This window comes from Phascolarctos cinereus, unplaced genomic scaffold, assembly GCF_003287225.1.
Source record: "Phascolarctos cinereus isolate Bilbo 61053 unplaced genomic scaffold, phaCin_HiC Scaffold_726;HRSCAF=1367, whole genome shotgun sequence".
NCBI classification, from domain to species: domain Eukaryota; kingdom Metazoa; phylum Chordata; class Mammalia; order Diprotodontia; family Phascolarctidae; genus Phascolarctos; species Phascolarctos cinereus.
Window position 1 is genome coordinate 114,181,226 of NW_027556098.1, and position 15,616 is coordinate 114,196,841.

The window sequence follows — 15,616 nt, forward strand, 5'->3', positions numbered from 1 at the left end:
GTAGTTGTATTTCGAGAGATTTCCTTTTCTTTTTTAAAATTTGCTGAATGGGGAAGGGAGTAGCAGGAGGGACAGACTAATTTTTTAAAAGTTCTTGTTACTAGAAAAATAAAAGTAAAAAAAATTTTTTTTAAATGAACAGGCAGGCAGATTCATTTAAGAAATCCAAACTTTTAAAAAAATGGAAGAATTATTTGCCAGACAAAGGGATTGACCCAAGGGCTTCCTCTTGCTTTTAGGATCAGTTACAAATTTCTCTAATTTTTAAAGCTCTTTACAATCTGTCCCCAGCACACCTTTCCAGGTTTATTGCAAATGCTCTTTCAAAGACTTGACATTCCAATCAATCTGGTCAATCATTGCTCTCTTTATATGCCATCCCATTCTTCATCTTTGTGCCTATGCATTGGCTGTCTCCTGTTCTTATTCCCGCTCCTTCACATCCCCCTCAGAGAATTCCTCTATTTCTTCAAGACCACCTTCTATGTGAAGTCTTTCCAGATCCCCCCAAATTCTGGTGCCCTCTAACCAAGTTACCTTGTGTTTAACTACTTTGGTTTTATTTTAACTTATTCTCTTTATATATATTCTTAACATGATAATATATGCACTTACCTCCCCTATTAAAATGTAAAATTTTGAAAGAAGGAACTAATTTATCTTTTTCTATGTATCCCCATTCCCTAGCACAATGTCTGGCACATAATAGGTGATTAATAAATGTCTGTTGATTGATTGATTCAAATTATTGAATGATAGATTCAAAGTCTATCAACCTATTGCTTTATGCTAGACACTATGCTGGATACTACAGGAGAGATCCAAAAATCTGAGCACAGTCCCTGCCCTGAAGAGATTTCCCCATAGCTTCACACATGTTGAAAAACCAGCTCTGCTTGGTAAGCACATTTAAATACTAAGCTGTAGAATAAAGGTGTTTCCTCCACAAATTCATAGAATATCAGCATTTTAGAGGAACAGTTATGGCCAAAGTCTCCACCTATTCCTTGAGGAAGGGAGTGAGAATTAATTATTATTAAAAATGAGCAAGTATAATTGGGAAAAAAGGCCTTTCAATATAAAGTAGACACTTTCCTTTTGTTTAATTAGTGCTTTTGAGAAGTCATCCCCGGACTGAACTATTTACTCAGAGAATAGAGGGTTGCTTTTCCTTGCCCACTTTAAAAAAAGGCTTTGAGGAGCATGTTTATTATATGACAATACTTTACATTCATGTTCATGAATTAACACATGGTAATAGGTGAGTAATAAGTCGTTTCTACAGCCAAGAAGGCGGTGCTTTATTACGACATACCCTTGCAGTCATTGGGTATGAGGAAAGCCTACCTCCCTTTAAAATTGGAGTGAGAATGATTGATCTTACCATTTTTCATCAGTTCAGTTCTAGCATCTCTTTCAGCACAATCAATCACCACCAAAATCATGCTTGGAGGCTTAGATGAAACTCAACCTGCAACTCCAGAAATCCAGAAGATAGTTGACGAGGTGAGGTGGTGCTTTCTGGATCTAATTGAAAATAATGCGTTCTGGTAACTTGATAGCCATTCTCTCTTACTCTCTCTCTGTCTCCCTGTCTCTGTGTGTGTCTCTCTCTCCCTCCCTCTCTCTCTCAAAGTTTGTCAATTGTGTTACTGTTTTCAAAGAACTACTTTTTAGGTTGGTCTATCATCTCTATGAGTTTGCATTCACTGATTTATCCATTGCAGCATTTTCTGTGGTAGCAAAGAACTGGAAACAAAGTTAGATGGTCATTGATTTAGGAAATGGCTAAAAATAAATGTGGTACATGAATGAAATAGAACATTCATATACCACAAAGAATGGTAAGTATGAAGAACTTAGAGAAGCATGGGAAGACTTATATGAGATGATGCAAAGTAAACAGAAACTGACAAAAGAATATACACAATGGCTGCAGCAATGGGAATCTGGTACAGTGATGAGAGAGGCCTGAAGTAGAAGTCAGAGCAAGTGGGCTCAAATCCTACCCTCTGAGTCTTACTATCAGTATGACCTTTGGTAATTGGCTTAATTCCCTTGGACCCCAGTTTCCTCAAACATAAAATGAAAGGATTGGAGTAGGTGACCCCTCATGTCTTTGCCAGCTTAGAAAGGGCAAAAAAAATAATAAAACTAAATGCTGCATAATTAAAATGACCAAGCCTGGATCCAGAGAAGAGATATGAAAAGGTGCTTTCCTCTCTTCTTTGCAGAGGTGAGAGACTATGGGTGTGGAATGTTTCCTAGACTATCAGACATAGTTGGTTAGTTTTTGTTGAACTGCTTTTTTTTCTCTTTTTTTAAAACTTTAATTCTTTATTACACACCATGGCTCAGTGGGGAGGAGAGAGAGCAAAGCTAGCTCTTTGTAAACAAAGGTGATGTAAAAACGAAAGGCATCAATTTTAAAAATAAAAATATGTGCCTCTCTGGGTACTGAAGGTAACATTCAGAATGGCTTTATTTGGCAGGCAGACATATTAGAAAATATGGAAATTTCACCTGAGTAGTAAACGAATTTACATAGTTTCCTGCACCCTATGAAATCTGCAAAGATAATTTGGTTTAGTTTATGGACAAGACATTGACTGACAAAATGACAAAATGTTCTTTTCTAACTCATCATCAATCCTTTGTGTTGTCAATTAATTTAAACCAATTACAAGATCTAGGTGTACTTAAGATGCCATTAAGAAATCATTGATTTATCAGACTAAAAAATACAAAATCAAAGGAAAAAAAAGAACGATTTTGTGAAGAGGGAAGACAAAAATACTACAGAATGGAAGAAGTTATTGCTCCTATTCAGATCTCTTTTTAATCATGTAACATTTAACATTTTAGAGGCAGCATCTAGTCTAGCCGTGTTGCTCAGTCTGTAAAATGCACAGATTGAAATATGAATCTCTAATGGCCTTCCAGTGCTAAGATTGTTTGAGTCTATGATTATCAGCTAAGATTCTGAGGACACTTTTCTAATTTTATGGGGTGGAGTCAATCTGTAACTAAAGCGTAGGACAGGTCTGCACAACACACTGGCTGTGGACCGCGTGTGACCCACCAAAGGATTTCGGGCGGCCCACAAAAAATGCAGTGTTGCCACTGCACATCCACAAGAACCAGCCATCATCAGTCTGTCTCTAATCTACCCTGTCTGCAGCCAGAAGTTTAGTCCGTTTTAATTATGGCATCTCCTAATGCCAAGTTGTGCAGGTCTGGCATAGAATCATTAACAATCTGATGATTATAATTTAGAAACCACTGGAACAACCTTGTTTGTCAAGGCCAAAAAGATGTAGAACAAAGCCATGTTGCCAAAGAGACCCCACTGGTCTCTGACTAATGAGTCAACAGATAGACACTTTCTAAGCAATAAAACAGATGCTGGTGATGATTATTCTGACCTCTGTGACCAAAATGATAAGTTGTTTGTGTTTCTTTCTTAGTTTATGAAATAAACGTATGGGCCGAAAAGTGTTCAAAAGAAGGCAACAAATAGCGTGAAGGGCTTCAAGTCCATGTCACATGAGGATCTATTGAAGGGCCTGGGGGTGTTTAGCCTGGAGAAGAAAAGACTATGGGGGAGCAAAATATCTACCCTCAAGTAGCTTTCAAAGAAGGCAGCAGCTGGTGGCACCATAGTGCACAGAGTGCTGGGCCTAGGGTCAAGGAGACTCATCTTCCTGAGTTCAAATCTGACCTCCCACATTTACTAGCTGTGTGACCCTGGGCAAGTCACTTAACCCTGTTTGCCTTAGTTTCCTCATTTGTAAAATGAGCTGGAGAAAGAAATAGCAAAACATTCCAGCATCCTTGCCAAGAAAACCCCAAATGGGGTCACAAACAGTTGGACACAACTAAAAGGACTCAACAACAACAACATTTGAAAGCCTATCATTTGGAAGAACTATTAGACTTGTTCTGCTTGGACCCAAAGGGCAAAGGCAGGAATAATATGTGTAAATCGCAGATAGGGTCAATTAACTATTAGAGCTGATCAGAAGCAGAATAGACTGACATGTGGAGTTGGCGATCCCCTCCCTTTCCCTTTCAAGTAGAGGTGGAATGATCACATGCCAGGCATCTTATATCAGGAATTCCTTTCAGGGATGGGTTGGACTAGATGGCCGCTGATGTCCAGTCCATCTCTAAAAGTGCTGCTTTTGTGGTTCTCTATGACTTTGTGAGGCCATCATAGGATCACAGAGCGAACCCAGGGTTCTCTGCCTTTTTGTGTGTCATGGATCCTGTTGGCAATTTGGTGAAGCTTATGGACCCCTTCTCTGAACAATGCTTCTAAATGCGTAACAAAAAAGTGATGCTACTTTATGTAAGATTACAAAGGAAACCAAAGTTTAGTGAAAATAAAGATGTGATTTTTTTTTTATATCTAAGTTCATGGACCCCTGAAATCTAATCTTGGGTTCCTTGGGGGTCTGTCTGCATACCCTGGACTTAGAATGCCTAGAACTAGAAGGTCCATAGGAAATCATCTAGTTCAACCCCCTCACTTAATAGATGATGCAACTGAGGTCAAGGTTTGCCCAATATAATACACAGGTAGTAAATATCTGTGGGAGAAGTTGAAACTGAGTCCCCAACACCAGAGGCAGAGCTCATTCCACTATATCACTCTACCTGTCAGGACAGGTACTGTCACACTCATTTGTTGTTTGTCCTTCCTTCTCAAAGAGAACCATGACATCAGGAAGGTGATGCCATGACATGCAAGTGAATTGGATGTAAGTGAGGGAGGGCTTTGCAAAGTCACCAGCCTCACTTTCTCCTCTCTAGTCAACTGGGTGCAGTGGTAAGATATAGATCAGAACAACTGGATCTTGGCCCTTGATGCAGTGGGGGACCTTGGCCTTTTTAAGCTAAGGTCTTTAACAGATCTCAGTCTGACTGAGGCAATGCCCATTCAGTGATTAAGGCTAAATAAGAAATGAGGCAGAGAACACTCATTTACAGATGAGAACAAGGCATTTACACTTCTGTAAGTTAGTTCCATTCATATTTCCATGAAGACCTGGGATACCTATTACTTCTATACACTTTTAAGACTTCTCATAACAGTTAGGTGTAAACCAATGCTTTATCATAGTGGGGAGGTGACCATGTGCTCTCCGAAACTATGTCAATGGAGCTTAAGCTCTCACAGGTGCTACCTAGTCAGAAAGGCCTGGTGACAAATTGTATGCCTGTTGACCAAGGACCAGCCCAGATTAGTTATGAAAAGTCCATTATCAGAAAAATGATAAACCAAGTAATGTGTATATATTGGACACAGCCACTCATGAAGCCCATCTATATTCCAATATTTGTAATCTATATAGGAAGAGGATATACCCACACTGACAAAATTACGTGTGCTTGAAGTATAGCCTTATACCTTTCTCCTTGTTATTATAAGCCCTTGTCTTTCTGTAGGAAAATAGTGACAGTAACATCAAATGGAAAATCCAAGAGTGTGTGCTTGTATAAGATGCCAAAGATTAAGTGAGAAGTTAGAAGTTGACAATTTTAATACTGCCTGAGGTATTAGGGTGAGTGAGGTAATCCTGGGAAGCACAGGGCTCAGGGCCAAAGATGTTAAATCTGATGATACATTGTATGGTACAGGAGAAGCTGGAAGAAAATGTTCTGTTGTTCTTTCCCTGACTCTTGACTGCTAAGAAATTTTTTTTAAACTTAGTTTAATTTTTTTCAATGAACAAAAATCTATTTTCTCTCCTTCTTCTACTCACCTCTATTGGAAAAACAATAGAGGCTTGTATTGGCTTATAACCAAGCCAATTGGTTTGGCTTGTAACCAAGAAGCATAGTGTTGAAAGAAAAATCTTCGTTAGGGTTTCACCCTAAAGAAATAAGGTAGGCTCAGGAAAAATATAGCAAAAGCAGCTTATTATTACATCAAAAGAATACACATTGCATAGTACTAGCCCTGAGCTCAGGTTGCACTTAACCTTTTAAAGACAAACTTTCCTAACAAGTAGTAAATGTCTGAGGCAGGATTTGAGTCTTCCTGATCTGGCCACTGCACCACCTAGTGGCCCAACCACTCATCAGCTGCTGTTAATTAAATTTTTTCTTTTCCAATCAAGACGCCTCTTGAGCTATTGAATTCTAGGTTGAGAGCAGTGTCAAATGAATGAATGTAAATAAAATGCTTTGCAAATTTAGATCAACTAAGTGGCACAGTAGATAGAGCCTGGAGTCAGGAAGACACATCTTCCTTATTTCAAATCTGGACTCAGACACTTACTAGCTGTGTGACCTGGGTAAGTCACTTAACCCTGTTTACCTCAGTTTCCTCATCTGTAAAATGAGCTGGAGGAGGAAATGGCAAACTACTCCAATATCTTTGCCAAAAAAAAAAAAACCAAAACCTGAATGGGGTCATTAGGAGTTGGGCACCACTGAAAAGATTGAACAACCAGAAGTATCAGATGATGATAATTACTAAAGAACTAATTCTACACCTGATATTTGGGCACCAAAATGAGTCTTTTTCTTCTCCAGATTAAACAGAGGGATTGTTTGTCTCTGTACCCCCAATATCTAGCATAATGCCTAAACACGAAGTAGGTGTTTTATAAATGCTTATTGATTGGTTGATTAGCATGGAGAAGAAAAGGCTCACTGGAACTATGATAGATGTCTTCAGGTACTTGAAGGCATAGAGAGGGATGAGATTTGGTCTGTTTGGCCCCAGAAGACAGAGCCAGTTGCAATGAGGGGAAGTTGAAAAGAAACAAATTTAAGCTTGAAATAAAGAAAACCTTTCTAATAACTAGAGTTACCAGAAAGGAGAATGAGAAGGTCATGGAATCATAAATCTAGAGTTGGAAGGGACCTCAGAGATAATTTAGTCCAACCTCCTCATTTTATAGATGAGGTAACTGAGGCTTCAAGTGACTTGCACAAGGTCACATGTAATAGGGATCAGAGACAGGATGGGAATCCAGCTTCTCTGACTACAAAGGTAGTATTCTTCACCATGCCACTGTCCCTCCTAGTTGGAAATCTTCAAACAAAGGCTGGATGACAATTGGGATCATAGATTTTAAAGATGGAAGAGAGCTTAGTGGCCAAGCCTTAGGGTCAAGACCCCTTATTTTATGGATAAGGAAACTGAGGCCCACATAAGTGAAGCAATTGTTCAAGGTCACACAGGTAGTGACAGAGACAAGATGTGAACCCAGGTCCATTGGATAAATATCCAGGACTCTGTCCAGTGCACCATACTGCCCTTCAACTCATTAGATATGTCATCTACTGGAGGTGGTTTTTCTGTTATTGATAAGACTGTGAATAGATTAGCTACTGAGATATCTTCCAACTAAGATAATGAGACTCTATGTTAGGATCCTTACCAACTCAGAGATTTATAGAATCCTTACCAGAAGATGTGCACTGTAGTCTCTGAGGGAACACTAGCTACCCATTACTTGAGTGGTCAATCAATCTATCAATCCTTTACTCTCAATTTGGAGGAAATAATTGCTGTTTGATTCTTTTTTTTTGAAAGTTTTTTTTAATTTATTTGGTATTTACTGATTTGGGCAAATATTGTATTCCTCCCAGTAGAATATAAGCTCCTTGAGAGCAGGGGCTGGTTGTGTGGTTGCTGTTGTTTTTATCCTCAGCACCTGGCACAGTGCCTTAGGCACAGCAGGCAAAAATACAGATTTTTTAAAAAACCATTTATTACTTGTTTTATGAATTAGGGGAAAAGAGCAGTTTGACTAAAGTTTCCATTGTTGTCAGTGTTACATTGGCCACTGAGTAAACCAAACCTAATATTACTTTAAGATAACCATTAAATTCTTTACCCTCTTCTTTTTTCTTAAGGTAAAGCCACAGTTGGAAAAAAAGTCCAATGAAAAATATGACTCCTTTGAAGCTGTAAATTATAGAACACAAACAGTTGCTGGGACCATATATTATGTAAAGGTCAGTGTTCAACAAGTCATTGAATTCTACTCAGTTTATTTCCATTTGGATCTACATAGAAAGTGTTGGAATAGTTTGTCCCCTTCCCATATGAGTAACTGGAGAAAATAAAGCTTCTGCCCCAGGGGAAATATAAAGTGATGGTGCGGTAACTGAGAGAAAGTGAAGAGGGCAGAAAGGAGGAAGGGACTTTGGGAAGAGATTCACGACAACCTGAGGAGTAGAAGAGGACTAACCTGGTAGGTTTTGCTCTCATACTGAAACTGAGAGATGACAACAAAGAATGGATAATGAAATGAGAGAGGAGAGGAAGAGAAAGGGAAAGAAGGAGAGAAAAGAGAATGAAAAGGCTCTCCCTTTACCCTCACTTTGAGTAGCCAGGCAACTAGAAAGAAGTAAGGCCAAGGCAGGATTTATAGAAATGAGTTTCTATTGCTTCTTTAATGTTTAAAACTGTGACTCTGAGAATTTATACACATACTTTACTTACTCATGATTATTCATTTGGAGAATTCCATTTGCTTTCATGAGTCCTCTAATAACATGTTAGCACACAAGATTGTGAACTGTATGCTTGCAAGTGAAGAATAAGTCTGAGGATACATTGTCCCAAGCTTTCCTGGTTGGGAACCATAAGATAAAAGAGTGAGAAAATTCCCAAAGTACTTGGTCTTTCAAGTCATGATAGTTTCTCAAACAAGGCTTATATGTTTATGTTCTGAATCCAACTAGATTCTATGCTGCTTGAGATATAATATCACAAAACGTGAGCACCAGGTCACCACAGACCCTAATCACTTTCATTGGTGCCCAGAATTTCAAACACAATCTTGTCAGAAATTATTGAAGTGCACTTTACTTTTTCCAAATCTTAGATATATTTGGGGGATTTTATCCAAATTCATGATGGATTTTTATCACTGTACTAAATTCTGGGTCTGTGAACCCTCTCTACCAACACAGATCTAAGCTCATCTATTACCTTCACTGATTAGCCCCAGTGAGTTGCTTTGGGGCCTACCTAAGGTGGTGAAGTGACTTACCTAGGGTCATACAACTAATAAGTGTCAGAGGATTTGAACCCTCTCCAGGTGCAAAGCCAGCACTCTGTGCACTACAGCATAATTTTAAAAGAAATATATGACCCTCGATTCCCTCAGTGTATCTAGCAGTGGCACACATCTGGGAACTCCTTGGCCACTTTGGGGATTGTGGGTAGACATACCCAGGAAATGTATTCAGGAAGGATCCAAGTGTTTCTCTATGTAAGGTGCAGCAGAGTAGAACTATCTCAGCTGAGTTGAGGAGGGTATATTAAGGTGCTATGGGATGTCAGTCAGGCAGTAGCATCTGCTGCAGCCTAGGGAGGAAGGAAACAAGAATTGATCAAGTACCAGCTGTGTGCTAAGGCCTTCATAAGTATCACCTCATTGGATGCTTACAACTGAGGGAGAGACATTTCCCAGGTGAGGAAAATGAGATTAAGGGACTTACCTAGAGTCACACAGCCAGTAAGTGTCTGAGGTGAGATTCATACTCAGGTCTTCTTGACTCCAGGCTCAGCATTCTCTCTTTTTGTGGGAAATGCTGGATCTGAGAACCCTCTCTACTAACACGGATCTGAACCCAACTATTGACTTGTCTGATCAGTCCTAGGGAGTCACTTGGGGCCTACAGTGGTTATGTGACTTACCTATCCAAAGCACCGCCTAGCTGTCTTGTTGGTTTCATTTACTCTGATTTTCTAAGGACAGAACTCTGTTAAAGACAGTGTGCTAAGTGCTACTATTTGGGAGGGATATGGGAGATTAAAAACCACAGATGGGACCAGTGAGCAGCTAGGGCTATCCCTCCAGGAGCACAGCATTAGAAGGAAGACACAAGATGTACAAAGGCCATAACATTTCATAAGGGCTTGGGTAAAAATCAAAAAGGGGGAACCCATATTTTTGTATGACACACGATCGTTTTCTTCTATACATTTCAGAAAATAAAAGCTTTAAAAATAAATGAAACTCTGGGACAGAGGCACAATTCCAATTCAACACAGTAATTGACTCTGTTATTAAAAATTAGTTGCTTAGGTGTTCAAAAATCCAGGTGCTTAACAACTGGGGTCAGCTGTGCTGTAATGAAAACAGCCCTGGATTTGGGATCAGCTGCTAATTACCTTGTGCCTATGGACAAGGGAAAGGAAGAGAATGGTGGGGGAGGGGGTTAAGAACAAGTATTTATTAAGCAGCTACTGTGTGCCAGGTAGATACTAAGCTCTTTGTGAATGTGTTCTTATTTGATCTTCACAAGCCTCTATGAAGTAAGTGCTATTATCCCCATTTGGGGGGACTGAGGAGTTCATTTGAGGAAACTGTGGCAGACAGGAAATGACTGAAGGTCTTCCTAACTCCAGGCCTATCATTCTCTCCACTGCATCCCCTACATGCCTTACAAGTAACTTACAAACTGGACAAGTGACTAACCTCACTGGGACTTAGTTTTCTCAACTACAAAATGAGCAGATGGGACTAAAGTTCCTTCCAGCTTTAAATCTGTGACTTGAAGAATGACCAATAGCAGGGGCAGCTAGGTGGTGCAATGGATAGAGTATTGGCCTTGGACTTAAGAGGACTTGAGTTCAAATCCGGCATCTGACACTTGACACTTGCTAGTTGTGTGACCCTGGGCAAGTCACTTAACCTTGATTTCCTTACCAAAAAGAAAAAAAAATAACTAACAGTATTATGATACTGGTGTCTATCTGAATATTCTCATTCATTGGACCTTTGTGAGACTCAGTTCCCTTAGCTTTAAAAATAAAACTAAATGATCTCTCAGGTAACTTTCTGCAATATTTTTTTTTCAAAGCATGATAGGTTAGAATAAAAATATAAAATTCATATCAGAGATCATCTAGTCAAAACCACCACCTAAAACAGCAATGCCCATACAATGGCCCTGAGGTTGAGAAGTGCTGGGTTGGAATACATGTCACTGATTGTCCACTTCTCTTTATTTGCAGGTACATGTTGGGGGCGATCGATACATACATTTGAAAATATACGAACCTCTCCCTCAGGAGAATAAACCAGTTGAGCTGTCCGACTACCAGACTGGCAAAGCCAAGAATGATGATGTGGGCTCCTTTTAGAGGCACAGTCCAGAATGGATCTGGTTATTTTCATGAGCATTCTGTATCAATAAACACAATGGAAATGAAACATAGATCTTTTAAAAGTAGATTTTGAATTTGATGATGTATTAGTTAGTTTTAGTCAAGGTTCCCTTTTTTCCTCTCTTTATTCTTTGTTATAAGGGATGGCTCACTGGATAGAGGAAGGGGAAAGGTTATATTCAGAAATAAAGTGATATAAGAACAAAAGTTATCAATTAAAATTTTTAATCAATTCTGAAATTATTTGCTTTAAATCATTTTACATCTCAGCTCATGCCATAACAGATTCTGGCTTTCCAATAGTCAAGGAACATTAGGGTACCCTATAAAACTACCAAGCAAATTTGGGTAGCACCTTCTCTGGACTCCTCCCCAACTTATGTACACAGTTATGGGTTGGTTTCCCAAATAAAGGCTGCTGTCCCAGGTAGTAGGGGCAACTGTGTGGGTCTACATCCCTATTATCTCAAGAGCCCCCATTTACCACCAGCCAGCAGACAGAATGAGCAAAGACATTTACTCAGAAAGACTAGTAGTTACCAAATATTCCCCCCCATAAACCTGGGGTATACTCTCCCACAAATACATGGTGTCTATGGGGAAAGTGGGTTCAAACTTGGAGCACAGTGGTAGTGAGGCACATGTGTAGGATGCATATGTGGCAAAGCCTACTCACAACTCCTGGTACTACATGAGCTAGAAATTGCTTCTCTCTGGATGGGTTACTCAGCTGGATATCCGGGGTCTTCTCTCTGCAGTCTGACTCTCTTCTCTGTTTCTTCATGTTCCTAGAAGCTGCTTCCACTCTAGATTGGCTGTCTCCTTATATCCATGTCTATCTGAAGGTTGACCAAAATTGCTGAGGCTGAAATGACAGCTCTTCTCTGCTGCCTGTACTAATGAGTAGTATTTGCCTGACTCAGATGATGTCAAGGCATTTCCTCATCATAAAAAAGTTGGATACCCCTGCCCTTGTAGGAATCTCTTTTCAAGCTCCCCCTTAGTTAATATCTAATCGAAACATTGTTTTCCCCCAGTAGATGCCACAGTCCTTTCAACATGTGGTTGGATGTACATAGAAAGGTTCAAAGTTGGTGCTTAAGTAAAGATTCTTGATAGAATCAGCTTCCTCACTGAGGCTTGTGCTCACCTAACCTGAGAGCTGGAAACTTCAAACTGCCTTCTAGCACCAGGTCTAGGAACTCAACAGAAAATGGAAAAGATGGCCATTGTTTTGGTTTCTTCTATCTCCTTTTTACTAAGAGAAGCTTTTGAACATTTAAAAATATCCTTTATAACACCACCACCTGCACATTGTGTATCCACACATCTCCAAATGACCTTCAGTATCCAAGATCTACTCTGAACTGTCCAGCTGGTATTCCCAGTGTCTTTTCCTGGCTCCTCTTCTTTCTACTCTTCCCTACAGACTGTCACCAGGGGTGGGCTTTGGTTTTTCATTCTCCTTGTGAGGCCAAGTCTACTCACAAAAATTATGAAGCTTTCTCTTACTATGGCAACTGTTCCCTCCTCTACTCTATACAAATTTGCCTCCTGCATGACTGCATTAGTCAGAACCAAGCAAAGTTTTAGTTGCTTCAGTAGGACATTCAGTAAGTCTACTTTTGAAGGGTTGCATGGGAGTGGTGGGAGGGATGGAGGGATCCACCTCAGGTTTAATGTGCTCTGTGGATCCACATTTTTAAAACAACAGCTCATGAGTCCCCATCAGCGCTTTTGCCTTTGACAGTCAGTCATTTGACACAATTTACTCAAAGCAAAAGCATTTACTGAAAGCAGTATAGTCAAGGAGACTCATACTTCTATTGCCTCAGGGCCTGATGTTCTTTCTCTTCTCTTGATGTCTTCACAATGGACACAATATTTCTGTTGGGCACATCTTATTTCCTCCCACAGCCTGCTCCCTGGTTGTGAGAAGTCCCCACTGGGCAAGTAGATGCACTGCCAGACACCATGTTTGATAGGGAAGGGGGAAGAGAGAGAAAACTGTCTCCCTCTCCTTAAAAGAACAAGGAGTCACTTTCTCTTAGGAGCCAAGTGGTTCTTCCATAGCTCCTCCAGAGATTAAACTACTCAGAGACATCTCCTGCATTGACTTTTGCCTGGGGAGTGTCTTGTTTTTTCAATATCCACCAAGGGTATGGGGATCCTTCTGTCAGCCAATGGGTCAATAATGCCATCAAGCTTGATTAAAGAATTTCTTCACATCTCATAAAGTGGAAACAAAAATTAGTCATTTCTTTTCCCTTTCTTGAAGACTTCATCACCTTATTGTCTATTAACTGGTCCCTGAGCTCCTATGATTTCATGATTTAGGTTTGTGGGAAATTAGATGATCAGGAGTCTCCAGAACAACTTTCTCCCTCTACTCTAGTATTTTCTCCATTCTCACCTTACCTTGCCCATATGCTGTATTCCTCTTGAAGAATGTTATCTCCTTAAGATGAGAAATTGATTCATTTCTTTTCTTGTTTAGCATATACCCAATACATTAATAAGCATTTGTTATGGCGGAGTAAAAGCAGTGACTTGCTTACACTCTCCTCTAAACCCCTCCAAATACCTATAAAAAATGGCTCTAAACAAATTCTAAAGCATCAGAACTCACAAAAAGACAGAGTGAAGCAAATTTCCAGCCCAAGACAGCCTGGAGGGTTGATCAGAAAGGTATATCGCGAAGGGCGGTGAGAGGAGTACAGTGGGGTGTAGGCGTGGGCTGCAGTGAACCTGGAGCAGGCCTCAGAGGGCTGAATTGCAGGCAGCTGTGGCAGTTTCCAGACTTCTCAACCCAAGAATGCAAAAGACAACTTAGAAGGTCAGTGGGAAAAGTCTGTATCTGCAGTGCTGAGAGACAGCGAGGTGGTCTCAGCTCCATTCCCCAAGCACAGCCTGGCTCAGGGGCTGCCTCCTGAGCTTCTGTCCCACAGACTGAGGGGTAATCCAGCTGCTGATCCGAAGGAGATTGCAGGGATCTCTTTGCCAGTGCTGAGGCAGGAATCTCTTGCTTTTCCCATGGTTGGATCTGGGTCACAGTTCTGGGCAGCGATCCTGGGGTGAGGAAGTGCGCTGGCGAGGTGGAGCTTGTAGTGGTTGTAGAGAGAAAACCCTCCTCATAGTTCCAGGACAGAAAGGAGTGTTTGTGGTCACTAATAGACCAGAGCACAGGCCAGGAAAGGAGTAAACACCTCGCCCCTAATCATACCACCTTGGAAGAACTGAAAATTTGCAGGTCCCTACAAGTGTCTCTGAAAACAGCTGTACAAACCTCCGAAGCTTGGGAAAATACATTCTCCACATTGGAAGCAGACTCTTACCTTAACAAAGAGTTTAAAACTCAAGTAATTGGCTGGGATCATGAGCAAGCAGTGCAAAAAGAGTCAGACTATATTATCTTACTTTGGTGACAAAGAAGATCAAAACATACAACCAGAAGAAGACAACAAAGTCAAAGCTCCTACATCCAAAGCCTCCAAAAAAATATGAATCAGTCCCAGGCCTTGGAAGAGCTCAAAAGGGATTTTGAGAAGCAAGTAAGAGAAGTAGAGGAAAAACTGGGAAGAGAAATGAGAGTGATGCAAGAAAATCATGAAAAACAAGTCAACAGCTTGTTAAAGGAGATCCAAAAAAATACTGAAGAAAATAACACCTTAAAAAATAGCCTAACCCAAATGGCAAAAGAGGTCCAAAAAGCCAATGAGGAGAAGAATGCCCTAAAAATAAAAATTGGCCAAATGGAAAAGGAAGTCCAAAAGATTACTGAAGAAAATACTTCTTTAAAAATTAGAATAGAGCAATTGGAAGCTAGTGACTTTATGAGAAATCAAGACACTGTAAAACAAATCCAAAAGAATGAAAAATAGAAACAATGTGAAATATCTCACTGGAAAAACAACTGACCTGGAAAATAGATCCAGGAGAGAGAATTTAAAAATTATTGGACTATCTGAAAGCCATGATCAAAAAAAGAGCCTAGACATCATCTTTCAAGAAATTATCAAGGAAAACTGCCCTGATATAGTAGAACCAGAGGGCAAAATAGAAATTGAAAGAATCCACAGATCTCCTCCTGAAAGAGATCCCCAAAGGAAAACTCCTAGGAATATTGTAGCCAAATTCCAGAGTTCCCAGGTCAAGGAGAAAATATTATAAGCTGCCAGAAAGAAACAATTCAAGTACTGTGGAAACACAATCAGGATAACACAAGATTTAGCAGCTTCTACATTAAAGGGCGGCATGGAATATAATATTCCACAGGGCAAAGGAGATAGGATTACAACCAAGAATCACCTACCCAGCAAAACTGAGTATAATCCTTCAGGGAAAAAATGGTCATTCAGTGAAATAGAGGACTTTCAAGCATTCTTGATGAAAAGACCAGAGCTGAATAGAAAATTTGACTTTCAAATACAAGACTCAAGTGGAACATGAAGAGGTAAACAGGAAAGAGAA

At 40.0% G+C, this 15,616-nt stretch overlaps 1 protein-coding gene across 1 annotated transcript; it reads left to right on the forward strand.

The window, feature by feature from the left end:
- The first annotated feature begins 1,411 nt into the window (after positions 1-1,411).
- On the forward strand, positions 1,412-11,324 carry LOC110208051 (cystatin-A1-like). Its single transcript, XM_020985850.2, has 3 exons — positions 1,412-1,506; positions 7,876-7,977; positions 10,994-11,324. The coding sequence occupies exons 1-3, from the start codon at positions 1,444-1,446 to the stop codon at positions 11,120-11,122; spliced, it is 294 nt and encodes a 97-aa protein (XP_020841509.1). The 5' UTR covers positions 1,412-1,443; the 3' UTR covers positions 11,123-11,324.
- The last annotated feature ends 4,292 nt before the right edge of the window (positions 11,325-15,616 follow it).

Excerpts from the sequence above, each read along its gene's own strand:
- LOC110208051 (XM_020985850.2), top strand. The coding sequence starts at position 1,444 with ATGCTTGGAGGCTTAGATGAAACTCAACCTGCAACTCCAGAAATCCAG. Across the intron at positions 1,507-7,875 it reads TCCAGAAGATAGTTGACGAG|GTAAAGCCACAGTTGGAAAA; the intron begins GTGAGGTGGTGC and ends TTTTTTCTTAAG. Across the intron at positions 7,978-10,993 it reads GGACCATATATTATGTAAAG|GTACATGTTGGGGGCGATCG; the intron begins GTCAGTGTTCAA and ends CTTTATTTGCAG.